The sequence below is a fragment of the Ammospiza caudacuta genome, chromosome 3 (genome assembly GCF_027887145.1).
Source record: "Ammospiza caudacuta isolate bAmmCau1 chromosome 3, bAmmCau1.pri, whole genome shotgun sequence".
Lineage (NCBI taxonomy): Eukaryota > Metazoa > Chordata > Aves > Passeriformes > Passerellidae > Ammospiza > Ammospiza caudacuta.
This window is the reverse complement of record NC_080595.1, coordinates 115981774-116008473: the sequence shown is the minus strand read 5'-3', so window position 1 is coordinate 116008473 and position 26700 is coordinate 115981774. Positions and strand designations below refer to the sequence as shown.

The 26700-nt window shown below is 40.8% G+C and overlaps 1 protein-coding gene across 1 annotated transcript in view; it reads right to left on the bottom strand.

Annotated features, from left to right (window-relative positions):
• KIF13B (kinesin family member 13B) overlaps window positions 1-26700 on the bottom strand; it is a 125589-nt gene that overhangs the window by 63792 nt on the left and 35097 nt on the right. Inside the window, exons 3-10 of the mRNA XM_058801254.1 lie at window positions 12120-12135; window positions 10596-10656; window positions 8852-8944; window positions 8072-8252; window positions 7589-7676; window positions 6171-6305; window positions 4252-4364; window positions 3697-3808 (exon numbers count right to left, since the gene is read on the bottom strand). Coding sequence (XP_058657237.1) covers window positions 3697-3808; window positions 4252-4364; window positions 6171-6305; window positions 7589-7676; window positions 8072-8252; window positions 8852-8944; window positions 10596-10656; window positions 12120-12135 — 799 coding nt within the window. The remainder of the gene's footprint in view (window positions 1-3696; window positions 3809-4251; window positions 4365-6170; window positions 6306-7588; window positions 7677-8071; window positions 8253-8851; window positions 8945-10595; window positions 10657-12119; window positions 12136-26700) is intronic.

Below are 26700 nucleotides of genomic sequence, written 5' to 3'. Positions count from 1 at the left end.
GCAGGTTTTTTTTTCTGTTTGGCAGTTTGGTTTCTTTGGTTTGCCTGGAATTTTGGGGTGGGTTTTTGTTTGTTTGTTTATTTGTTTTTAACCCAATATCCTTTTCTGAGACAAACCATGCTCTTAATTTTCATCTTCAATAACCCATGAGAAGTAGGTCAGGCATTGCCATTAGAACAATCTGACTGCATTAGCTGCTTGTCAAACCATTTAAGTTCCAAAACACACGTGGAGCTTTCCCCAGCAATCATTAAAATGCCCCTGTAAGTATTTCCCCAAGACTCTCCTTTTGGCTGCGTGATGCCTAAACCAGTTTGACAGGAGTCAGGCTGTTGGCAGCACTTGGCTGTCTCTGGTCATGCAAAAGGGCATGGAACTCATATGAAACATAAATCTCTGTATATTTATAGTGTTCAACACAGTCAGCACAGGCAGGTAAGTGTATTTATACAGAAATCAGTAAAAAAGGAACAGCTTGCTGACTGATCTCACCGTGACTTTACTCAACCAAGGATTAGCCAGTGTTTATTCTAAATTAATCCATGGCTTGGGAGGGTCCCCTCTGTACCAAAAAAATGGTTTTTTAACTGAAAACTTTAAGACTAACAGGAGCACTAATGAATCATTCCACGGGACTTCCTGGCCAAAAATTAGGAATGACACCCTGCAACTGCAATCCCTGTTCTGCATAAAAAGCTGGAGTTAGGTAGGGAGCTGGCCAGGTACTCCCCATCCAAATCCATCCTTAACTGTTTGCACTTTGGGAACGTCCCTCACTGCACTAATCAGCTCCAAAATAGGATGAATTCATTATCTGAATTGCAGCTCTGCTGTAGAGGCAGCTGAGAATGCTGTAACAGTGATACAGCAGAACCCACAATACACCCATTATAAACTGGGCAAAGTCCCTCTTGCAGCAATTCAAGTCCAACGCCAGACTGTCTGATAAAGTTTTATGTATAAACCCCATGTGCTGATTTCACTGGTTTCTTTAATGATAAGCAAGAAAGGTGAAAAAATAGCAAATCAGCCTCTCATTAGTGAAAAGAGTCTGTAACCAGCCTAGCAAGACTGGGCTTGCAAGTGTTAGAGGGTCAGAATATAAATAAAGAAGTTATTTCTAAGAATTAACTAGCTTTTTCTCCTCTAGCAGCAAGATTACTGTGAAAACAATTCAAAATGTGGAGCTCAGAAATTGTATTTTTAATAGCAGCCGTCAGGCTTCTGATTAACACAGGAAAACAAGATGTTTGTGCCAATACAACTTGATCAAAACCATAAGTTCCAGAACTGACAAAGCTATTTTGCTCCCTGCATATAACCTGATGCCACTGCTCAAGCAATGATATTTTTCACCTGGCACTTTTGTCTGAAATCCTCAACAAAATTAAGCAACAAGTGTCAGATCTTGAGGTCTCCCGAACTGATTTCTCAGACTTGTGGAGAGACACTGTATGAGAGATATTCCTGCAGTTAGAACACATGGAGTCTGCTTTGGTATCATAATTACAAGTTGAAAGCCAGGCAGGAAGCTCAGCCCACTGTCACAGAGATATTTTATGAAAAATCCCTTTGCCAGGATTTTTCTCCTGAGAAGCTGAGAGGCCTCAGAAATGAAATGTAAACAATGATTATCTGCTGCTGTGGAATGCAACAGGTGCATCTTTGATTGGTCTCATGTGGTTGTTTTTAATTAATGGCCAATCACAGTCCAGCTGTCTCAGACTATCTGGTCAGTCACAAGACTTTATTATCATTCCTTTCTATTCCTTGCTAGCTTTCTGATGAAATATTTTCTTCTATTCTTTTAGTATAGTTTTAATATATAATTTTCTTTTAATATAATATACATCATGAAATAAAAAATCAGCCTTCTGAAACATGGAGGCTAGACTCTCATCTCTTGACTGCAATTCAACAGCCCACCATCTCATGGCTTCTCCAAACAGGCCCCTTTAAACGAATAAACCCCTCCTTTGATCTCTAATTTAAAAAAAGGAAAAAAAATTTAAATGTTCCCCCTTTCAAAACAAAGCTTCAATGAGAGCTTGTTTGTTAAAAAACCCCAAAAGCCCCCAAGCCTTGATGTTGGACACAAAGAGGGTTTGCCTGAAAGGAGGCAGAACAAAAGTGAGCTCCCGTTCCTGCGCCACGTCCGGCCGGCGGCACCGTGGCCACAATGCCTCAGACAGGTGCTGAACAGGAATTGCAGTCTGCTCCCTGGATTTGTTTAGAAATGGAGCAGCAGAACTAATTCCAACAAGGCTGGAAATTCATCAGGGAGGTTTCCACCCTGCTGCAGCCACATCAGGAACCCAGAGCACACCAGGGCAAAGTGAAGCTGTGCAGTGGCTTTGTTGGCAAATTGCAGAGAGCCAAAAAAAAAAAAAGTTTCTCCTAAATGAGAGTAAAAACTCAGTGTAAGTATAGAGAGGCAAAAAAGTATTTAAACACTGAAAAAGCCTCAGTGCAAGAACACTGTGCTGTGAGAACTTGTTTTATTCAGACACTGTATGTGTTGTGCCATTAAGATTTTTACGTGGTTATTTGATGTCCAGATCTGTTAGGGATAAATAACTTCACAAGCCATGCTAAAAGGTCCATCAAAAGGCAGCACTGAGAAAAATGAAGGTTTGTGTGTCAAGAGGTTACAGGAGTAGGGATTTTGTTTTATTTAAGCATTAAATTCAACTTTGTTTTCAAATCTCTGCAAGGAAAAATACGTTGGTTTTTTTTGATCTCCACAATTCAGTACAAACTACAAATCACTTTGTCTTTTTCTTTCCACATGTGCAGGTAAATCCCAGGGACATGAAATTTAAACACCACTTAAAAACACTGCTAAGAAAGGGTGGGGAAGCTAAGACAACAAAGTATAGCCAGAGCACCCACAAAAAGTAAGAGGACAAAGAAAGGCTGGTGATGCCACAAATCAGTTTCTTCTCAAATTATTTCTTTCTACCAATAAGTATCTCAATTGCTCCTGGATAATAACTAAATAGAGCACAAGGAAAAAAAAAGAAATTTGACTTATACAGATCTCATATTTAACAATTTGGGTTTCTTCATTTAGACTGTACACAGGTTCATCCAAGCGCCATCATGAAACACTCCTTTTTCCCCCCAAAAAAACCACCAAATAAGAGCCCTGCACAGTTCAGAAAATTATTTTACTGCTCATTTCACATGAACAGCATCTCAGAAGTCTCCTGACCTGTTCCTCAGACTGTAACTGGGATAATGCTCTGCAATTATACTCTGCTGACCAAAGTAAAATATCTTAACAATTAAATTAGACAATTAGAAAAAGGTAATTGTCTTAATCAACATCTTCAGAGCTAAGCATACCAGGATGTAAAATCAGCTGTATGCAGAACTAACCCAAATTAAATTAGCCCCAAGGTTGTGCGTGAAGCTGTACTTACACTGACCCATAAAATATACACTGCTTTTAATTTTATTTTTGAAGTTCCTTAATCCTTAGGCCATTGCAGGTCAGCAGAAGACACATATTTAGTCTGCAGAGATACTAATGGCTTACATCCAGCTCATTTGCCAAAGACAATTATGGTTAACATCAAACCCAGAAAATGAGGCAAAAAGCACACAATTTTGATTTCATTCAATAACACTCTTCTCCCTTTTCCTCTCTTTTATTTAACTTTAAAAAAGATTTTTAAAAAAATCCTTACTTACTTTAAGTAACCAAGTGAGCACAGAATCACGATATGGAACAAATTTGTTCTTGTTCTTGCCAGCAGCCTGATCTGCCAGGGCAGAAATAACCAGCCCCAGAGTTGTGAGGGATCTGCCCAGAGAACACAAATAGTCATTAACAAGGGTAAATATTCATAAGTCAAATGCATATTTAGACAGTGACTTCCTCTCTGAAAACATGCTCTGAGGAAAATATTCCTCATTTAATTTTGATCATTCTTTCTTCACAAAAGCTCCACTCTTATTTTTTTCAGTATGTTTTCAGTCTTAATAATCAGGTCTTCACAATGAAATTCATGGCAGTTGCAGGAACACAAATATTCTTTTAAAAGATGGAAATCTTATTCCCATATCTAAGAGTACTGCATGTCAGAAGGAGAAATAGAGAGAAGGAGAAAAATTGACTACAGGAGCTTCGTACAGAGAAGAAAAGGAGAAAATTGACTACAGGAGCTTCAGACTGTTTTACAAACAGGCTGTATTTAGCAGGAAATGGTGATGAAAAAAGGAAAACAAACAATTTCAAAGTCTTACTTGTTAATGTTGCTTCCTTCTTTCAGCCTGTCTCCTGCAGCACCAGTTTTAGTTGCCCTTTCACTACCTGCCAAGTCCACCAGGCTGAGCTTGCCCACCTTCTCACCTGATGTCTGGGGAAGGAACCAGAGAACAGCCCCTGTTAGGTCACTTAAATCAAGTTACACTGTTTGATGTATTTTACAACTGCAATCAAACTTCATTTTTGGTGTAAACTCTTGTTCCACCCCCTTTGAGAATGGCTGGATTTGAACAGTGTTCTGTGCTAAGTCACTACTTGCTGTCTCAGAAACAACAGGGAAGTCATGGATATTGTGAAACCAGGTATTCTGATATTTTCAAATATCTCAGAAATGTCCAGAGGAGAGCACACTAATGAAGTGCTGAACCATGAAAAATTCAGACTTATGCCAAGGGAGTCACAAGCAGAGACATGAGGTTCACAATCCAGTCTTGAAAACAGTCTCCTAAAATCCTCAGATTTTATACCAGAGTTTCTTCTGGTTTTCAGTGAACAGTAATGAGCCTGACAAGAAGCATGTTATAATTTACATAAACTATCACAATTGCAAAGTCTCCTTTATCCTCATCAGCCTCCTGGAACACAATCCCAGCTATGTGAGTATTTAAACCTGTAACGAACATTTTGTTACAAATCCTTTCACCTCATTTGACCCAAAATGACATTCTGAAACACTCCATGAACTCCCTAAAACAATCTGAAATTGAAAAGCCAACTGTCTTTGGGAACAGCTTGCTCACATCATGTTCTTCTGCAGCATCTGCACCTTCAGCATCCCAGGATCCCAAACACAAAGTGCTGCATCCACATAAATAAATGGAATAATTAAAATCAATAAGCTCTCAAAAATTACACCCTAAACCTATCAAAACATGATGTGATCATGGAACGTGCCATTTCCAGGACTGAAAGGAGCGGCAGATGGGAGAACAGGGAAATCTGTTGCAGAAGTTCACACAGGGGTCACTGGAAGGTGCAGAGAACATGGACAGTGACAACCACTCTGCATCCAGGCTGAGCAGGACCACACAAAAACCAGGTATGAAAAGCTGTACAAAGAGCCATAGCAAAACTGGAATGACAAAATATGGAAAAATAAAATGGAATGACAAAATATGGAAAAATAAAAAAAAAAAATCACCACAGTATGATGCTGATTTGAAGTGCAATGGGGAAAAAATCCAAATAAAGAATGAGGAAAATTGTGTGGATAAGAAGACTGGTGGAAATTGAGAAAATAGGATGAAAGAAAGTCCAAATTCTCATTATGCTTTCCAATATTTAGGCTCAGATTTGCTCTGTGGACACAAAATTTCTCCAAGGCTTTGAAAACATTAAAGAATTATCCAAGCACAGAATTTATCAATGAAGTTTAAAGATACTTCTTTTAATTCCAGTTTATCATCATTTTCTGTGAGGGATTAAATAATATTGACATAATGTATTTCATGCACCTCTCCAAGGCATATTTATGTATAAGGCAACATAAAATTAAAATATTTGCAGCTTTAAATGCTTTTTCAATATTGAATATTTACACATAAAAGCATTCGTGGCATAGAATGTAAAATATTGAAAATTAGTATTTTTTTCAATTTAGGAAGTTGATAATTTAAACAAATTTGCATTACTTTAGCAAGCTGGTAATTTATATCAATTTGCATTAAATAACCACGAGATTATTCAATCTGCATTAAATAACCACAAGTGTACATTAGGAGATCCATTTGGATCACCAAATGTACACTCAGGTGTATTTCTATTTTTCACCTATTTTATGTTTAGCCTGTACTACAAACTGATGCTTCCAAAGAGGTGCTTCTTTTCCTGTGAAATACATTAAAGCAAGAGACACATTCCAGGCTGACATTTGGAGCTTGCAGCTGGATTTTCTTACCCCTGACTGCACATCATAGAGGGTGTGGGTGAGGATGATCTTGAAGACTGCGTGGGACCGACTGCTCTCCTCGTTCATGTTGGTGGCAGCCACTGTCCGAGATTTGTTGCCCTCAGACATCAAGGACTCGATGTCCTAAATACAATTTTCACAGCCATGAGTATATCTGCATTGACATCCTTTTCAATTACCTCCAAAAATCACCTCATCTTGGTCAAATACAGCATTTTCTTGCTAAGCCTCCCATTTGTTTAATTAGAAATACGTGATGAAAAAAACTCCAGTGTCATGACTTCACCCACTCCTCAACCTAGATATTAAATTATCAACAAAAATAATGCACCTGGCTGCACACAGCAACACTCAAAAGCAGAGGAAGAAGTGAGGAACAGCAATTTGTGTTTGAACCCTGTCACATTTTAGTCTCAGGCTGTCATGGTCTGAGAATCTGGAATACTGACAAAAGGCTCAGAGGTTTATAAAACAGAACCATGCTGAACAGAACATTACATTCCTCCAAATTTTAAGAGTTTATTATGTTCTTTCATCTGTTGTGATGCTTGAGAAAGGTGCAGCTCCCCTGCTTTGGGGTTTCACAGCAATTGTGTAAAATAGTTAAAACCTTGGGGTCTTGGGCTAAACCTCTATTTCTGCATCTCTAGCTGGGTGATGCTAAAACAACTCAAATAAACAGTCAAACAAAGGACCACCACAGACCACTGACTCCAAATTCTGGATTACAAAAAGCTGCTGGGCAACATGGAAAGGAAAAGCATGAAATGTGTCCTGTCTGAGCAGAAACCACCACGGAGAGCTGGATGAACACCTGGAGAAACTGCAATTGCACTGTTTTCATGTTTTGCTTAAGCTGACAGATTCCATCCCATATTTATTCATTTTCACCAGTTAAAGCTCCTCAAAAAACAGGGCATTTTGTGAATGTACACATAAACATTTACTGTCCTGCAAGCCAGTTTCATGTGATGCTCTCAAGTAATTGCTGGGTAAACAATCATTAGTTCATAATTCCAGCGTGTGCTACTGGGAAGGGAAATTACAGAGTAGAGCATGGCAGGCAAAAAGTGACACAGTGGGGCACTGAGAGCCTGTCTCTGCTTAATCCTGGGCCTGTAATTAATCACAGAACACTTTCTCATGACAGTCTGCACTCATCTTAATGCTGAGAGGAAATCTGTTCCATTCAGCAGCTGAATTACTTCCAGAATTACTGAGCAGCCCAAGATGAAGGGAGTTTCTGCTCTCAGCCCTGCTCTCCCCAGGGATCACATCACAACAATCTGCAGCTCTCTTGCTCTAAGATTACTGATAAGGAGCATTTTAGTAGTTCTGTCCAGCTTAAGGGACAGCACCTGGTGTTTAGGATGTGAAGATAAGCCTTTCATAAAGTTGATCCTTACCTTGTAGCTAGCAACAGCTAGTTTGGATAGGCCATCTACGTAAGGGCCATAAACACTGTGTTCTCTAACCTTTAATGACTGACGGCTTCTGGTTGGGGGAAAAAAAAGGGATTTATAAGCACATGACTGACTTAAGACAACATTTACACAAAGTCCATTTCTCACTGACACATCTCAAACAGGATGGTCTCACAAATACCCACTGAAGCACAGAGCAAGGGCCAGAATGCAAACACAAAAAAAGCTTTATAGCACATAAAAAGCTGACACAGACAGTGCTGTCACTTCACAAAAGGTACATTTACTCCAGGCTTTTAGTCTTGCTACTTTATTTTGATTTATAATGAGGAGATGCTGAGATCAGGAAGCAGCAAAAGCCATCCTAGGCAAATGTTTTAGATGGGATCCATTAAGGCAAACTGGTTATGTAAAGGAAGAGTGTAGGACAAGTTCTACAGTGCCATTCACACACAAATTCCTCACCCTTTGGGGTCAAGGAGATCTCTGACTTTCTCATTGTAAATCTCCATGTAGGATACTTCCACTTTGAAACTCTGCTCTTCATTTTCTTCTTTCTGTGCTCTTTCAAAGAGTCCACTGCAAAGTCTAGGGATTAATCCAGGCTGATCAGCAGTACCCATCATGGTGTAGGATTTTCCAGAACCTGTGTGAGGGAAGCTGTGATTAGAGAACATGCAACAAAGGCTTCTGCTGTGCAGAATATTGATAAGAAATAAAAGAAATTTTTTAAAAATCTGCATGTTAGTAGAAGGTATTTGCTCCATTTTCTGCCTTAAAGTAACACAAACACCACTGAGCTAAAGAGTATTTTAATTAAAGGGAAAAGGAAAACAAGAAATTTGGTTCAGAGTACTGGAGAACTTTTAGATAGATACAGCCTTGCTGCAGATGACAAGTCACTAATGAGAAAAACCTTCATATTACTCTATAAATATTAAATTAAAATGACAATTGAAGATTATTTTAAGCACAGAGGCAGAAAATCTGAGCAATGCTCTGAGCTCAAGGATGATCATGGTCACGCCAAAGATTATCATGTGAAGTGTGAGAAACAAGGGTAGCCAGCAGCAACAAAAACTTACTTCTCGTCCTGCCCACCTCATATCTGATGTTAAAAAAGAGGAAAACATTTCTTATCTACATCAGAAGGTATTTCTCCTCCAACAATGTCACAAGAGCCGTGGAAAGAACCAGAACACAACACCTTTGGAGGGAACATTTCTCCCTGACTCTGGGACTCACCTGTTTGCCCATAGGCAAAGATACAAGCGTTGTAGCCTTCAAAGGCATTCTGAAGAATATTCTCTCCAAGGCACTTGAAAACAACATCTTGACCTAGAAAACAGAACACACAAGCCAACACTGTAACACAGCAAGAGCTTTTTGTCCCTTGATTTGGATTTTTCTTTTGGATTAGATGGAAGCTGTGAGGGTTTTCCTGCTGTTGCTGCCTAAATCACATCCAGTGTTTGCTCCCTGGAAAGAAGCAGATGATGTGCTGCAGATTTATGTTGCTGTCAAAATTAGGGGCTGGGATTACCATGGATATACCTGGATGTGATTAAAGCAAATATCCTATAAAGGTTCACACTCAGAAGTTTTATCAGCAGAGAATCTGTGACCAACTGTAGAATTTAATCTGCTGGGGAATGACACCTCCTCAAAATATACTCTGTACATTTTAATGACACTCAGTTGATTTTAATCCAAGGGAATCAACAGAGCACTGGAAAATTTTACTGTGTAAGATATTGGATAATACCACAAGGAGATTTTTGCAGAGAAGGAATCACAAGTATGTGGAAGATATGGATATTCACAGGATACTTTGCACTGGCAAAAAGAAGGTGTAACATTTCTTTTGTAATTGAACTTTGAGCTTTTTGGATAATTTTCCAAGCAGAGGAAAGAAAGCTTAAAATATCTGGGTAGTAACTTCTTGAACAAAATCTATTTTCAGAATTAATTTTATAACCCAAAAAACTCAAGTCTGAACAAGGCATGACAGAAATTTATGGACTGAAAAGTCCTCTCAAATAATGTTCCTTTAAGCTCTTCCTTTCCCTCTTTAAGTTCTTATCTTTACAGGCAAATCCATGCTAAATTCTCCATCAAAAGCACCAAGAGCTGTGCCAGGCTCAGCTGGGGTAACACTTCCACTGCACAACAGACCAAAATATCAGTTATATAGGCACCACCTTTAGTTTGAGAAACAAAATATGTAATATTCCTATGTAATTTGTATGGCTGAAAGTGTCACATTTTTCTTAGAGCCTTGATAAGCTATTATTCATTTGTTAAAGAAATTAAAATTAAGAAGTGTATGTGTCTTTGTTTTTTCTTATGATTTTTATGAAATAAATATTAAGTTCAATTGATCCCAAATTTTAAAGGATAACAACTATGAAAGGAATAAATTATAGGAGTGATAAGTCCAAATGCAGTTCATACTTTACCATAACTATATGCCAAAATACATTCTAATAATACATAGGAAACATTTATGAAAACTTTTAATGAATACATTACACACTCTCACTAAAGCATCTGAATTCAGATGAAGTTAAATGAAATCAGCCTTTTATTAAGATTCCTTTATTAGGTTTTACTATGATGCCAAACTCCCATCAGCACTGAAAAACATGAAATTACACATAACAGTGCTCCTCAAAATAAAAATTGGGTTTGATGCATTTAAAATGATGGAGTCGGAGCAGTATTTTAAATAAAGCTGTAAACAGGAGTAAAGCATCATTGTGCTCGGTTTCTCCACTCTCTGCACTGCAAAGGGGTGGCACTGCCCATTGCTGTTTTCATCTTTAGAGAAAAGGAACTGGAATGATTGAAGATTTTCCCTTTTTTGACAGCAGCCAGTCATAGAAAGGACAGCACTTTGTGCCATATGGCCTGTGCCCTGCAGCAAGGACTGTATTTTAATCAGATCATTCCCACTTGGAGACAGCCAAGCCACAGTAAATATTATTACCTGCATATTTTTCTTTGACAGATTCATCCATGGACCAAAAGCAGTGATCATAGGCAAACACCTGCAGGGAAACAACCAGGACACCTCAGAACAGCTACAGCCAAATCCAACACGTTATTCACACTCTGACATCCTGAACAAAACTCACATTCCCACTAAATTCCTCATTTTCTAGGAGTTTGAAGCCTAACAAACACTTCATTTTCCTGCATGCTTTTATTTGTTCCTTGTTTCTATGTGCTCCTTTCTGTGCCAGCCCTACTCCCCACTCTCCATGTGCCAACCCAGTGGATGTCAAGGACCTCTCAATTTCTCCCTCCAAACCTATCCTTGCAATGCATTTTTCACCAGAGTTTCTCTTTTCCAAACTGACAGATGTCCTCTAGCTCTTTCTGCCTCCCATCTCCCCGTGCCTCTTGTCTGCATAAATTAAAAACAAGCCTTAGGGTAGCAAGCTCTTTCCATACAAGAGGAGTATGTATTTATTTACATTCCATGACAAACCAAAGCAGTCATCAAAGTCTAATATTTGCAAAGAATAATAGAAAGCAAATCAGTTTTATCATGTCAAGAGCAACACTATAATATTTTTAATAGAAAAATTTCAATTTTGCCATAAATCCATGGAAAGGTCCACAGGCACCTTTCGTCCTGAAAGATGACCTGAAATAATACAATGTGTATTTTGGGACAGATGTTTGCAAAAACAGCTCCCCGGGTATGTATCTGCAAGGAGAAATATTAATTAGGGTAATGTCTGACCTACATTCACAAAATTTATTCTGCAGGACGTAGGAAAAGGGAAGTGCAATGTGGGGCTCTCAGGCTGTGGATTTCCCCTCTAAGCTTAATGGAAGCTGCTCTTTCCCCTTTGGATGTCCTGCTGACTACCAACATTTATGAAAATGCTTAACATAGCAAAATCCTTGAAATTTAAATAATTTATCTTCAAAAATACATTGTTTCCCCCCCAGTACCAGCATCAAGAGATAAAGTAGTTATTTTATATCCTCTAACTGAGGAAACAACAGCTTGTGTATGAAAAATTATGGTGCCTTTTTTTTTTTTTACTTTGAATTCATTTTACAGCTAAACATATTATTGAAGCATCCCAAGGCTTCAGAACATTTAATAAAACACCACTGGCTGTATGAGCACATCCATGGAGCTGAACCCTGATCTGCCAGGGCAGAGTCTTCAGAACAAGCACAAAGTCACGGGACCATAAAAACAAAATGAGTTTGCTTTATCACAAATACCAGAAAATGCTTTTTAAAAAGCCCACAAAGAACAAATATCCTCCATTCAGAGCCTGCAGTGCTGAGTGTGGATGTTCTCATTTATTCCTCTGACTCATTTCTTGGCACGGGCTGCACAGAGCATTTCTGCAGCAAGGAGATGCTTCGAGTTTCTTACTCAGCAGCTGAGCAGCAACAGAGCTCTGCAAAATGCTTTTAATATTTGGATAACCCAAGAGTGAGCAAGTGATAGGACAACTCCCACACACTGATAAAAAGCCCTTACCTTTGGGTGAGTTCTGCTGTTCCCCAATGCATCAGGAGTGGAAAGGATTTGGTACAAGGTCAGGGGAAGAAAAAAAAAAGACAAAAGAAAAACAAGGATTGTTAGTTGAAGTGATTTCAGCTTAATTGTGCTATCATTAATAAATGGAATGCTACATTAAAACTTCATTTCTCTCCTCAGATCTCTCCTTGCTTACAGACCCTAAGTCATTTTAGAAACCCTTTCAGGGGCATGATTTGAAATGCTGCTCAGAGTTGATTTAAAATTCAAAGCCACTGGTTTTCCTCATGCTGCATGTCTTTCTCATTCTCTCACGGGTTTATTTTTCTTGCGACACCTCTCCCTCTCTCTGGGTGTCACTACCTCTTAAAAACAAAGTACCCAAGTAACATAAAAATTTCCCAAACCACTTGAACAAGACCTTCAGGAGTGTTATTCAAGAGGAAATTTCAGAGCCCAGCCCCTGGGCTTGCCCAACCCAGCTCTCTCTGGTTGCTGGGACAGCAGAGCAAACATTTGCTTCCTCAAAAGAATGAGCAGAGAACAGCAATTCTTCTACTCTGTTATGTGCAGAATTTAAAAGTTTGGGGGTTTTTGTTTGTTTGTTTTTAAGCAAGCACAAAATTACTGGAGTGACCTTTAAAATACCAGCACGGCCCCAGTGGATGACTGCAGCCTCCCCATATCAGAGGCTGGAGAAAAGCAGTAAACACACAACAAACCACTGATATTCCCCTTGTCCTGGACCTTCCAAATGGCATTAGGAAACTCTTGACATCAGCAACGAGTAAAGTCTTGTGACAAGCAACACTGATTTCTTTTGAACAGAGCAGGAGAAAGACATGGGAGCCATACAGGATTACCCTCAGAGCTCTTGCTGCTCACAAGGCTGGAGAAGCAAGTTTAAAAATAGTAATTTCTGAGCATTGTCTCTCAAAACCAATTATTTATTACACAAATCCATCACCCTTTTTGCCCATGCCTGGATCTGCTGTATCTCTTGGACAGAACAGGAATAACGGGCACTTGGGAGAGCAGGATGATTATTGAAGTCGAGGTCTGAGCATTTTCTCTCAAATTTCTGAGCATTGTCTCTCAAAACCAACTATTTATTACACAAATCCATCACCCCTTTTTGCTCATGCCTGGATCTGCTGTATCTGTTGGACAGAACAGGAACAACGGGCACTTGGGAGAGCAGGATGATTACTGAAGTCAAGGTCACTCTGTGTCATGGGGTCATCCAAGCCAGCAATGACAACACGACCCCTTTTCCTCTGCCACCTGGCTTAGTTGAAATAAAGTCTCTCCCAAGGTCCTGGCAGCCAGATTGGTGTGGGCTCTAGGATGTTGCTCCTGGGTGGATTTTATTGAGGGAATCTCCTTCAGTGGGGCTTCGATCCAGATACAGGAGACTCCAGAGAGCCCCTCTGGATCCCCTCAGAGAGACAAAGGAGCATTTCCATGGCTTTTTGTGCTCTGAAATGCTCATGGAGCACTTTGCTGCAGGACTTCACTGGAAATTGCCTTTAGGGGAGTTCTGCTTACAGGACAGGTTAATTACTATTCCTACAAAAATCTCCTTGTAAAACAAAGGGAGCAGCAAGCCTGGATTCAGAGTCTGAGTTTAGCACTCAGAGATGTGACACAGCCCTGCTCACATTCCCCAGCCCAATACCAAGGCAGGATTATATTGCAACAACCCAGCTGATCTGCCCAGCCCTCAATATAGGGCATATTATTGAGTATTTGGGTTAAAGCAGCTGTAAGGATATAATCTAAGAAACTCTATCACAGATACAATTTTAAGATTATGGATTACACAGGGCTATGTATCATCAAGCTTAACTTAAGACCTTTAGTCTGAGCTAAGTATCTCATTTTCTGAACGGCTGCACAAACACACAAACCCAGGTCTTGGGTCTTGCTTAATCCAAACTTGAGGGAACAGAATCTCCATAAAACCCAGAGTGCAGCATTTGGGACAGAGCACAGCTACACAGAGCTGCAGCTTGTGTCATGTACTTCTGACCACAAAGAGAATAAATGGGACAAATGTTTCCCCAAGGAAAGCATTAAGGGTGCAGCCTGCATCACTGTGCTGTGAACATATGAGCCCATTAGTGCTGCAGCTGCATGCTGGGTCCAGAAACCCATGAAAAGATTTTCAGCCTGATGCAAAATCCCTTGGGAATTGGAATAGATGGGGAAATAGAGCACCCACAGCAGCCTGGGTGGCTGCAAGGACACACTGGGTGTTCACACCCAAGTGCTCCTGTCCATCCCAGAGGTGAGGAGAAGGTAAACACCAAGAACAGCACCACCCACACAGCAGGGAAAGATCTCCTACAACAAAACATGACAGGAACCTTGTGTGCCAAGAATAGGGAGGTGACTTTCCCCCTCTTGTCAAACCCACCTGGAATGCTGCACACAGTTCTGGTGTCCCCAGCATGGAAAGGACACAAAACTGGTGGAGCAAGTCCAGAGGAGGCCATGAGGTTGATAAGAGGACTGGAGAACCTTCCCTAAGGAGACAGGCTGGGAAATTTCAGGCTGCTCAGCCTGGAAAAGGTTGTGTGGAGACCTCACAGCACCTTGGAAGGGTGACAGGGAAGCTGGAGAGGGACTGCTCATCAGGAACTGGAGTGACAGGACAAGGGAGAAGGGGTTCAAACTGGGAGAGGGGAAATTTAGGTTAGATATCTGGAAGGAATTGTTCCTCATGAGGGTGGGGAGGCCCTGGCACAGAGAAGCTTCCAGGGATGAAGCAGCCACAGCTTCTCTGGGCACCCTGTGCCAGGGCCTCCCCACCCTCACAGGGAACAATTCCTTCCCAAATTCCCATCTATCCCTGCCAGAGGGCAGTGGGAAGCCATTCCCTGTGCACCGTCCCTCCATCCCTTGTCCCACGTCCCTCTCCATCCCCATAGATGCTGCCATTTGAGGTGCAGGCAGCTCCTCGGCCAACAGCCAAAAATTCCCATCTATCTCAGATACAGCAGGAGCATCCGAGGCAGGGAGGGAAAACTTTATCTTTCAGCCACTGAAGGATGTCACTGAGATGCTTCCAGCTACTTGTTTTCACTTGTATCCAGTCTGACAGGAATTTGCCTACTCCCTTCTCTTATCTCTTCTCAGTTCAATGTCAAATAGAAGTAGAGGGAATCTAATGCATCTAATTTAATTCTAAAATTAAAAAGGAGGAAGATTACTCCAAAACAACATCCTACATTTAACAGTATTTTATTTACTGCAGAGAATTGCAACAAGATGATCGTTAAGGTCTTTTCCAACCCAAATAATTTGGTGATACCATGAACATATTTGCTGTTTTGAGAGTGAATGAAAACATGGAGCTTGGGTAATAATTTCTGTTTAAACTATCTCTTACACAGTGTAAACGAGTCCTGATCCAGCTTCTTGATCAGGACACACTTACTTTTCTATAAGAATTCTGGTGGTTCCACACATCTCAAGCACAATGTAAAAATATAAATAAAATCAGAGCAGGTCCCAGCTGAGACCATCAGTGCATGTGTAATACCACTACTGCTTCATTTTTTAACAGAATAATTAAATTCCATATTCAAACACAATAAACCGTTCAACCATAGTTAATAGTGGCATTTTAGTAACACCCAGTTTTTCCATGTTCAAAAGGGGGTAAGGAAGGTTTAGTAACCTTAGTGTATTTCAGATTGTGCAAATATTGAGGGGGAAAACACCCCAGCAAAGGAGCAGAGGTGAACCCTGGCTGGGGAGAGGAGAGCAGAGCTCAGCCCTTATCTCTCCTGTCTGGCTGACCCCCCAGCTCAGAGACAGCAGCCAGCTGGCAAATCAGCACATGCTCTAAATCAGTCACAGCACATCTCCCTTCTTGTCTCAATCAGAAACTGGCAGATGGGGCAAAGGGAGGAGAAAGGTGGGAGGTGGCAAGGCAGGGAACAGGGGAAAGAGCTCCAGAAGCTCTAGGACAGGAGCTGACATGCCAGGCATGGGTTTTCTTCTTTGCATTTTTTTGGAAAAGAACATTTCCTATGGCAACAGCAACTGCAACAACCAAACTGTACATAAGAGTGATGCTGCCAAGTGGCACAAAGCTATGCTGGATTTATGGAATTTATGGAATAACATTTTGTCATTTTCAGAAGCTTTAACAAAAACATAGTACAAATTTGAGGGTTAGAAAAAAGAAAAAAAGAGAGGCAACAATTCCAACTATGAATCAGGAAACTCTCATCAAATCTCTCCAGAAATTATTATTGCTTTCCACTTCCAATCTTCCATAACCATTGCAAAAACAACCATATCAAATTCCAGTGTAATTAGTGCTATTTTATGCCCTTCTGCAGAAACTATCCAGCATGAACTCCAGAAAGCAGCTAAAAATGCAACTAGAAAAAGAAACTGATGGGGGAAAACTGCTTGGGGTTTTACAAGTGAAAAGGTGTCAGTGTTCCCCCAGAGATCACTCTGTAAGACAACATCTTTATGTTCCCAGCTGGCCTAAGAAAATTGTATTGTTAAAAATAAAGTTGACATGATGTATAACAGTAATTCACTCTTTGGATGCAGTCATTCTGGAATTCTGGGATTTTATTATTAAGTTGTAGCAGGTAGAAGCTGTACAATAACTATCCTAGGTTCTGACAGGCAGAACAGCGTCATTTACCAATACTCCCTGAAATCAAAGAACTAAAGTTGAATTGGGCAGAGTTTGTCATCCCCTCAAATCTTTCCTTGCCTTTTTTCCTTGCTTAAGTAGGGCTCAAAATAGCACTGCCATGAAAAACCCTGAAGCACAATTTTTTTGGCTCCTTGTCTCAGTTTGAAAAGTTTGGTGCTTGTTCAGGAAGGCAGGAGCTTCCCTTCAAATGGAGAATGTAAATCCCTCCCTCTGAATTATTATAATTTTGAAATTAAGAGGGTCTTAGGTAAAGATATGGGAGTAGGAATAACAGTTCTTTATTAGGGAAAAAAATTAAAATAGAAATGTAGTAATACAAAACAACACTGAGAGAGTCAGAATACAACCTGACACCTTGTTGGTCAGGGTGTTGGTAGCAGTCTGATTAAATGGTGGCTGCAGTCTTCTTGGAGCGATAAATGTGGTTCTGTTGGAGCAGCGATCCTGTAGAAGGGTGGAGTTTTCTTCTGAAGGTCTAGTGCTGGTGTAGATGAGCCTGGTCTTTTTCTGGGAATTTAGTGGAAAAGAAACTTGTTCTTTTGGGAAACTAGGGGGAAAAAGCTGCCTGTGGTGTTCCAAACCTCAGACTATATCCAGGTAGGAATGCTTGGCTCCTCCCTCTGGGTGGAGCATCTCCCAGTGGGATGACAGAACTTTATCAGCCATGCAATGACTCTCACTGGCCCATTAACAGAAGATATTTCCCAGAGGGAGGATAGGTTGTGGAAGAGATAAAGAAAACTGCCCAATTAACAGAAGATAATTGCTCCACCTCTAACAGATGGCAAATAGAATACACACCCCAGCCGCATCTTGCAACCTAAGACACTCCTGTACAGTGTTTTATGGATTCACGGAATGGTTTGGGTTGGAAGGGACCTTACAGATCATCCCACTGCAAACCTGTGCCCCTGGATACTTTCCACTGGAAGGAAAACTGTTTTCCCTTGTTCCTTCTCACTCACCTGCCATAAGCTTCCCTACTCAAACACAGCAGAGCCAGGAGCACCTCAGGAACATCAAATATCCCATTCCCAACACCTCAGCACCGAGCTTTGCTAAGCAAATGAGGCTCTGTTTGAAGAGCACTGGGTTAGAACATAGTGGATTTCATGGGTTTCTGGATTAGAAACATAGTGGATTTCTGAAGGGTTTCTCAAGAAATCTCATCCTTCAATCAAGGTTTTTGAGTGTTGAGGGTTTTTGGGCACTGCCAGGCTCCCCAGGGAATGGGAACAGCTCCAAGGCTGCCAGAGCTGCAGGAGGGTTTGGACAATTCTCTCAGGGATGCACAGGGTGGGATGGTTGGGGTGTTGGTGCAGGGCCACGAATTAGATTAATAATCCTGGTGGGTCCCTTCTGGCTCAGGATTTTCTATAATTTTATGTCCCCTGGCCATATCTCAGAGTGCAAATATTGGGTGTGAGAAGTGGAATTTCAAAGGAAGTGCTCTCATTGCCTCAGCATTAGACACCTTCCTGAACAGGAGATGGGATTTAACAACCCAGTGTTTTATTCTGAACAAATTGGGCTTATGAAGTCCAAGCTTCCCTATCCTTCACTGTACTACAGGACCTTCCTAGACTGGAGAAGCTGGTAAGTGGAATTACTGTAGAGCTCCAGCACTAAAAACTCTCAAGGCCTTGCAGTAGATGCAAAGGAAGCACAAAAAAAAAAAAAATAAAAGTATCAGGAAGATCTTGGATTTGTTTGAAGTTTGGGAGCCCAGTTCTTTCTGAAGCAGATCCTTTAACTGGTAGCTTGTGTGGGTTTTGGTTATGATTTTTCTTCCTGTATGAATATAGGACTCAGAATGAAGTATTTTTAAGAGCCAGAACTGCAATGGTCCGAGTTTTATTGTTTAAATTTCAGCTGCAGAATTTCTTTCATGGCATTAAAAAGTACCAGCCAATGGTGAAATAAAATATAGAGAATAGATTTAATTATTTTACTAACACAGACACAACCAAAAAGGCAGCACTATGATAGCAGATAACAAAAATTAGAATTCTTTGAGAAGCTGTTTCCTCTCCTTCTGCATATCAGACAAATATAACTTGCAATCCACTTTGCTGCTGCCAGGTATATACAATGAGAGGAAAAGTCAACTAAATCAAGTCTGATCACTTCAGGCTTATCCTATGATACTTAGAAATCCATTTTCACAGAATATTTCAGATTGTAAAGTCTTTAAGGTTACTGGGTTTCACGAGTGTTTAACAATTTATAGATATTTTTACCCCATTTTTACATTTAGGCCAAGTGGTATCAAAATGCTGAGGCCCACCAAACTCCAATTTTTGATGATGTCCTGCAATTAATATTTTTCTTACAGAACCTCATTTTTTATTTCCACAGCACTACTGAATTCTTTGGGAAAAAAACACACTGCCCTATTTGAGCAAAAGATTTTTTTGCAATCATAAACAGCCTCTTTAAAACAAAATCCCCAAATACATTAAAAAGGAAAAAAAACCTGTGAAAGAGCATACACAGTTCAAAGCCTAAACTTGTGTAGCTAAAAGGAACAAAGGTAATCACTGTTCCTTGGAAAATTCCTCCAGTGCTCCAAGGCATTCCAGGCGTAGTTGGCGGTTACTTAGTTTCTACTGACAAAACTAATTTTTGCCAGCTCACTCAAAACAATTAAAAAAAAAAAAAAAAAAAAGAAAGCCCCAAACACCAAGAACTCTGGTTGAGCAGCAGCTTTGTGGGTTTGGGGTATTTTGTACTTGGAGCTAAATTTTCTGTATTGTTGGTACAATAATCTGCTTAGTCCTGACCACATTCAAGCGGTGCATGGATCCCATAAAGCTGGTGTTATGACAAGGGGATTACAACTTTATCCTTTTGTTTGTAAATACTCAGATGTCAGGATACCATTGTACTCTAGAGAATGTTTGGTGAACAGCCAGTCCCCAAACTTTCAATTACCATTGTTAATTACAGTATTTTTTAATCAAGTGGGCTGTAGCTACCTTTTTGTAGCCATGTGAGGGAGGGAAAGAGCCTCCTTAGGATGTGGCAGCTTTTTAACTCCTCCAAGAGATCCCAAATGGAAAATGATGGCAGGTGGAACAGCATGTACAGGAAAATATACAATATATGGTAATCTTGTTCTACAGCATCAACAAACTCAGCATTCACATCCAGGAAAACCTTTAGCCAAGTCACTGACACACAGGATTAATCCCAGAATGATCCCCTGGGCACTGTGGAAAGCAAAAGATTGGAACTAAAAGGAATTTAATCCTTGAAAGTGTATTTCTAGAACTCTCTCAGGTCCACCAAGACTGGGTTTTCCACCTTTGGTAGATCACCCAGCTGCATCACCCAATCCATAAACTCATTAGAGCCTCTACCTTACACCAGTTTGAGTTTCTATCTTCCTTGAAAACACAAATATACTGACCAGAATCACTTGGAAAGAGAGCAGATTTTTCCATGGACTCTGTGATATTTACACAAATGCCTAAATACGAATGGGGGCACCCGATATTCTCTGAAGAAAGAAGAATCCCAGAACAATTTGGGTTGGATGAGACCTTAAAGCTCATCCAGTGCCACCACCGCCCCTGGGCAGAGGCAATTTCCACTATCCCAGGTTGATCCAACCCCATCCAACCTGGCCTTGGACATTTCCATGGATCCAGGGGCAGCCACAGTGCTCTGGGAAACCTATGCCAGAGCCTCCCTACCCTCACAGAGAAGAATTTCTCTCTAAAATCTCCTTCTGCTTCAAACAAGGAAGAGAAAAAGAAAAAATGAGACATTTGCTGGAGTACAAAGGGGTCCACAGCCATGGAGGCTCCAGAGCAGCCCACAAGCTCTTCATCCTCATATTAATCAATCATTCCACACTAAGGAAATTACTGTAAGGACTCTTCAACTCAGGGAAACAAATGCCTCACCAAGAACATTCTGAAAATGCTGGTAATGTTTTCTGTGTCTTTTAAATAGGCAGTAGCTCCCTCCAAACACAAATGTGTAGAAGAGGTGTCTCTGAGTACTTGCTCATTCCCCATCTACTCTCCTACTGAATTACCAACACCATGAGGCAGCTCTGTACTCATAACACTTGACAGTCAACATTTTTTGACATCCCCAAAGAACTTTCAGTCATTTATCTCTCAACTGCCCGGGCAATTTGTGTTAGATAATCACCAATGCAACTTGGGAAACACCTTCCAGCCCTGAGGCCTAAATAAGAAGTGAAATTGCTTCCTCCACTTTCTTTCTTTGGTTCCACAGGTCTGCCTTGTCCTCCAGTGGAGAGGAGAACTTTCCACCTTCCTCTCTTTGGAATTGGTTCTCCAACTTCTTTACCACATCCACCAGGCATTAAGCAAGTAGGAAATGTTTGGAGTGGCAGCAGTTCAAAGGGGAACATTGGTGTGGCCACATTTTGTAAATGGTGCTGTTTGTGCCTGCACAGGGCATTTACGAGATTGGGAATTTCACTGGGTACAGCAGCCTGTCACTTTCTGAATCTTGATGCAATTTCAGCACCACTGGATCTCAGCTGATGAAGAGGATGCATGCACAGTGCCAAAATTTGTACCTCAGAGTGATTTCTGGTGCCTCCTGAACCAGATGCCTGATAAGCACAGAGTTATTTTCATGTGGTGAAGTCTATTCATGGCCTGTTTTGGATCCAGCTCCAAATGAGGGATTCAAGCAGTATTTAAAATACAAACACACTGGAAACCACAAATGATGTTGGTCTGATGGATGGTGGATGGGGAGGAGGGAGAAGATCAGAGCTGTAAGCAAGAAGGTTTGGTCATTAGCATAAAAAAGAGATTTGTCTTGGCTCCACCACTCAGTAACCCTGAAATTCCTCACTTCAGCACATCCCCATTCCATGAGCACAGTGATAACCCATAGGCTGTTACAAGATCTGGGTACTCTCGACCCAAACCCTCCATCAGCATCCAAGGAGCCTGGGAGGTGAAAGAACAGCACAACTCATCTGAGCCATGCTGCAAACGAGAATAGCAGCTTGTCAAAGCACTGGCATCCCAAAAACAGCACTTCAACAAAAACCTGACATGTATGAGAAGCCTCAAACATTCAGCTAGAGTAAAATTAGTGTTTATATGTCTCAAAAAAGAATGATGTCATGCTGTCTTTTGTTCTTCCCAGGAGCACAGACTCTGTATCCTCCCTGATCAAAGCTTTCAATGCTGTCTATATTCCTTCAACCCATTGAAGACAACCTGACTGACAGCATGGAGATAAGGAAGGAGGCAGCAATCAATATCCTTATCACCAGCCCTGGAGAGATCTAACAGATGCAGAGATCTGGTGCTTAGGGACATGTTTTAATAGTGGGCTTGGCAGTGCTGGGCTAATGGTTGGGCTCCATGATTTTAAAGGTCTTTTCCAATCTAAACAATTCTAAAATTCTATTATTCCAATTTCTATCCAATTTCTATTCATTCCAATTTCTATTATTCCAATTTGTATTATTCCAATTTCTTTTCCAACCTAAACAATTCTAAAATTCTACTATTCCAATTTCTTCCCAATATCCCATCTAACTCCAGAAATCTTATTACAGGAGTACCTGGCATGAGGAAATAAATACAAACTTCACCCCAAAGAAAGCAAGAAAGAACTGTTTTCCAGGGTAACATTTTTGAACCTAGCTCTCTTCTGGCTGACCTAGAAAAGCAATCCTCATCCTCAGTGTACCACTGCAATCAGCTGTTTTTCCTTCCCAGCATGAGGATGAGAAATAAGCTATAATTGACCTGTTTGCTGAAAAGCAAAGGGAAAATACAGCACATTATGAAAATTACAGGCAAGCCTTCACCATGACAGCTCAGCTCCCATGTCCTGTATCTGCCCTGCTAATGGCTCCAGACTGCTGAAAAAAATGTCAGAGTGCTCCAGGCAGAATTAAATATTTGCTTAAACTTAGAATTGCATTAAAGTGAACAGATCTGCATCAAGAATTTGTTCTGTAAAAAAAAAATAAAAAATCTTTCGAGTGAAAAGGAAAGAGAGACCCCTTCATTATTTGGTGGGAAAAGCCCCATTATTTCTTCCTAAATAAGTGTGCTGATTCACTATTTCTTAGTGAATTATTTCTTCTTTCAATATTTTAATTTATTTCTTTCTTAATAGGTGTTGCTGATTCACTGTAGCATTCCTCTGTACCTTAAACTTCCCAAATGCATCTTTTGGCTACCTGATGAACTTACCCATCTGCTTTGTCTATTCTTCTCTCTCCCACCTCAGCAAATGGCTGTGATAATTTTTAAGTGTAAGAAATATTTTGTGAACTAGTCTTGAGTCAACATGCTACAGAACTATTTCAAATCATTGCAATTCTTTCATGCCCATTGTGTTCCAACTTTAAGCTCTCATTTGGACAATCAGATAATCCTGAAGAATCTAATGAGGAAGATAATTTTGAATATGCTTTTATTCTTTACTTCTTGTCGCAATGAGTTATTCTTGTGTACAAAAAATTCTTTCACTAAACACTTGCACCAACACCTGGCACCCCAAAAACCAATGTGGCAACTGCTGAAGGGTTTGTTCATTATTTCTGCTGATTTATTCATGATGGGGAAAATAGGAATCAGGAACAGGCATTAGCAGAGGAGTGTGACTGGTGGGACCAAGTGCAGGAGCTACAACATCAAGAGTGCAAAACCATCTGGCCCCAAATTAATTCAGAAATGAGTTAGCTGGAAAAAGCACTGAAACTGGGCTTGGTGAAGCTACACATCATTTTTGGCTGACAAACATTCTTCCAGAGACTATGGCCTGCAGGGCTGTAAGGAGCAATCAGGGATTAAGTTATCATTTCATGCTCCGGCAGCAGATCTTGAACAAGGTGAAACACGCACTGTGCACCATCCCTTTCAGCCAAGTAAATTGTGTCAGACTAAATCCCACCGTGCACTTTCCTGCCAAACAATCTCCTGGGCTTGGATCCTGGCCAGAGAATCACTGGCTTTTGCCAACCCTCATGTTGTCCCAGGACAGGGCAGAGAAAAGTTGGAAGGAGGATGCAATTCCCACCTCAGGAAGACCTCTGGGAGGCTGCTCCTGCTGCTCCAGGATTAGATTAGGCTTCTAAAAATTGCAAACATGAGTCCTCTGGTCTATCACTGACTATTATCACATTTTTGCAGTGCCTGAAGTGAAGGAGGATGCAGGGCCTTTAGCCATGGGATGAGAACTTACACTCTGCAGGCTGCCAGCAGATTTTCCAAGGGAATTCAGGTAAAACCCAGGAGCTCTGGCAGCAAATCTTCCCCCAGCAGCCTCAAAGCACCTCCAAGCCAAAGTCAGAGCTGCTGCTGGAAGCGCCACAGCTGCCAACCAGATTTCCTCCTGCCTCACTCTTATCCCTAATTACTTCTAAGAGCTTCCCACAAGCAACACCATGGATTCACTTCCTGTGCTGCTCCTATTCCAGAGCTGTTTATCTCCCCAGCATGCCTTCTCGTTTGAAATCCCTTTCAACACCTCTCCCTCAAACAAAACAAGCACCCCAAAAGGAGACTTAAACCTTTCCATAACACTGTTTCTGGACCAAAAGCTGTTTATGGCTGTAGATATTTTTAAAAAGTCCTTTTCAGGACATTACACATGTGCAGGGTTACATTCAGTTCAGGCCAATTAAAAGTTCATTGTATGGTCAAGTGTTCTGTGCTGCACAAATGCAGCTCTGTGGCTCTTTAGTACCTTCCCCTCACTTAGAAAATATAAAGGGGCTGAAAATAGGGAGAATTGCAGACAGAACAGGGAATCACAGAGCTGGATAACAAGAAATGGTGCCCCAGGGCTGTGAGTCTCATGTAGTTACTGAGAAGGAGAATTTTAGGATGGTTTGGAAGGGACTTTTTAAAGGTCATCTCATTCAGCCCTGCAGGGACACCTCCCACCATCCCAGGCTGCTCCAAGCCCCATCCAGCCTGGCCTTGGACATTTCCAGGGATCCAGGGGCAGCCACAGCTGCTCTGGGCACCCTCTGCCAGGGCCTCACCACCTCTTTTTAAAAACCCTCTTAGATCTACTCTAAAATTACTTTGCTCCAACTGCAGGACAGATCTAATGCTGTAAATTCAATGCTCCAAAGCTTCTTCTGGACTAAAACATCTACAATGCCCATCCTGGATGAAGACAAAAAATTGTTTGGCTTTTCTGTGAACATCACCATAATAAAGTGGTGTTATAGGAAGTCCTATCCATCACTTAAAAATTGGGACCCCTGTGCTGATTCCCACTGCCACAAATGATTAATACAAAATGGATACTTGGACATTGAGGAAAATATCAAAATATATCCATTCTCAGCACTGACCATGTGCTATAGCCCTGCAAAAATACTGTCACCAGTTAATTCTGCCAAAAACCAATTTAATTAAAGAGAGAAAAACCCCTAATAACTAAGAAAAGCAACCACATTTCCTTGTAGGAATCTGAGGAATTTCTTGTTCATACTTCTAAATTCTTCACCTAAATGTGGAATTATAGGTCAGAGAAGACCTCTAAGAGCATCAAATCCAGCTGTCAACCATGGTCATCACTAAACCATGTCCCCAAGTGCCACATCCAGACTTTTTTGAACACTTCCAGGCATGCTGATTCCACCACTGTCCTGGGCAGCCTGTTCCAATGCTTGAAAACCCTTTTTACAAGGAAATTTTTCCTAATGTCTAATCTAAACCTCTCCTGGCACAATCTGAGGCCATTTCCTCTCATCCTGTCACTTGTTACCTGGGAGAGACTGAGCCCACCTCACTACCACCTCCTCTCAGGGAGTTGTGCACTTCTGCAGCCTTTAATCTACCATCACTACAATGCCACAATTATAACAAATTTTGTATCATTTCATTATGAGGGAAAAAGAGCCTGTGTTCCATGTGAGTTCTGCTCATTTGGGGCACAACACTCTGCAGAAAGTTGAAATTCTAGAAGTGTAAAAACCAAAAACAAGACCAAAAAAAATCAACTCCACCCAAAATTTGAACTAATGTTTACCTCCTCACACTGTTCTTTCATTCCACAGTAGCCACCAGCACCAGACACTTGCTGGCAGCTGGTTTCACTTAAAACTTCTCTTTTCCTTTTCCAAGGATCTATTTGGAAGACAAATTCTCGTACGTGCCATGTGGGAAAGAGTTTTGTATTTTGTGGTGTCGGTGATTAAATAGTGTGATAGCTCACATACACAGTAAAGGAGCCATTAATTTCCCTGAAAAGAAAAAAAAAAAAAAAAAAAAAAAAACCACCTAAAGGTGATACCAAATAAACTTGTCAGCTTCTGATGCCAAGTTTGCATTGCAAAGAAGTTATTTTTAGCCTGCAAGTGCAGGCTACACTGCAAGTTGCTGGTATTCATAAACAGGGATGGGATGTGAGGCTTTTCATGTGCACTGAACAGAACCAAAGGATGTTTCCTGTTGAATTCTAACTTTGAACTCCCAGGCTGCCTGCTGCTCTTCTCTTCTGGCTGAAAAGTATTTTGCTTTTAGATGCAACTTGCAGCCTTCTTGACTGCGCTTCATATGGGACAGCACATGCAAAAGTTCTTTATGTGACATTATCATGATTTAGCACTGAGCACAGCAGCTCCCTAAAATTAGAATAAAAGCAAATGTCAACTTGTATCTTGAGAAGCTCTTTTAATTATTTTCAACACACATCTCACCAGGAAGTGCTTTATTTTTGCTAATGCTGAATGAAATTTGGGGATTAGAAATGTGCTCAACAATACCTTCTGCTCACCCTGAATTACACAGAGCAGCTACGAGTGTCTATGTTGATGAACAGGCAGATAATGGAATTTTATCAGATGAACAGGGCTGGCTTACTCTCAATCTGAAGCAACTGCTCTTATAATCACCCATATTTTATTCTTCTAAA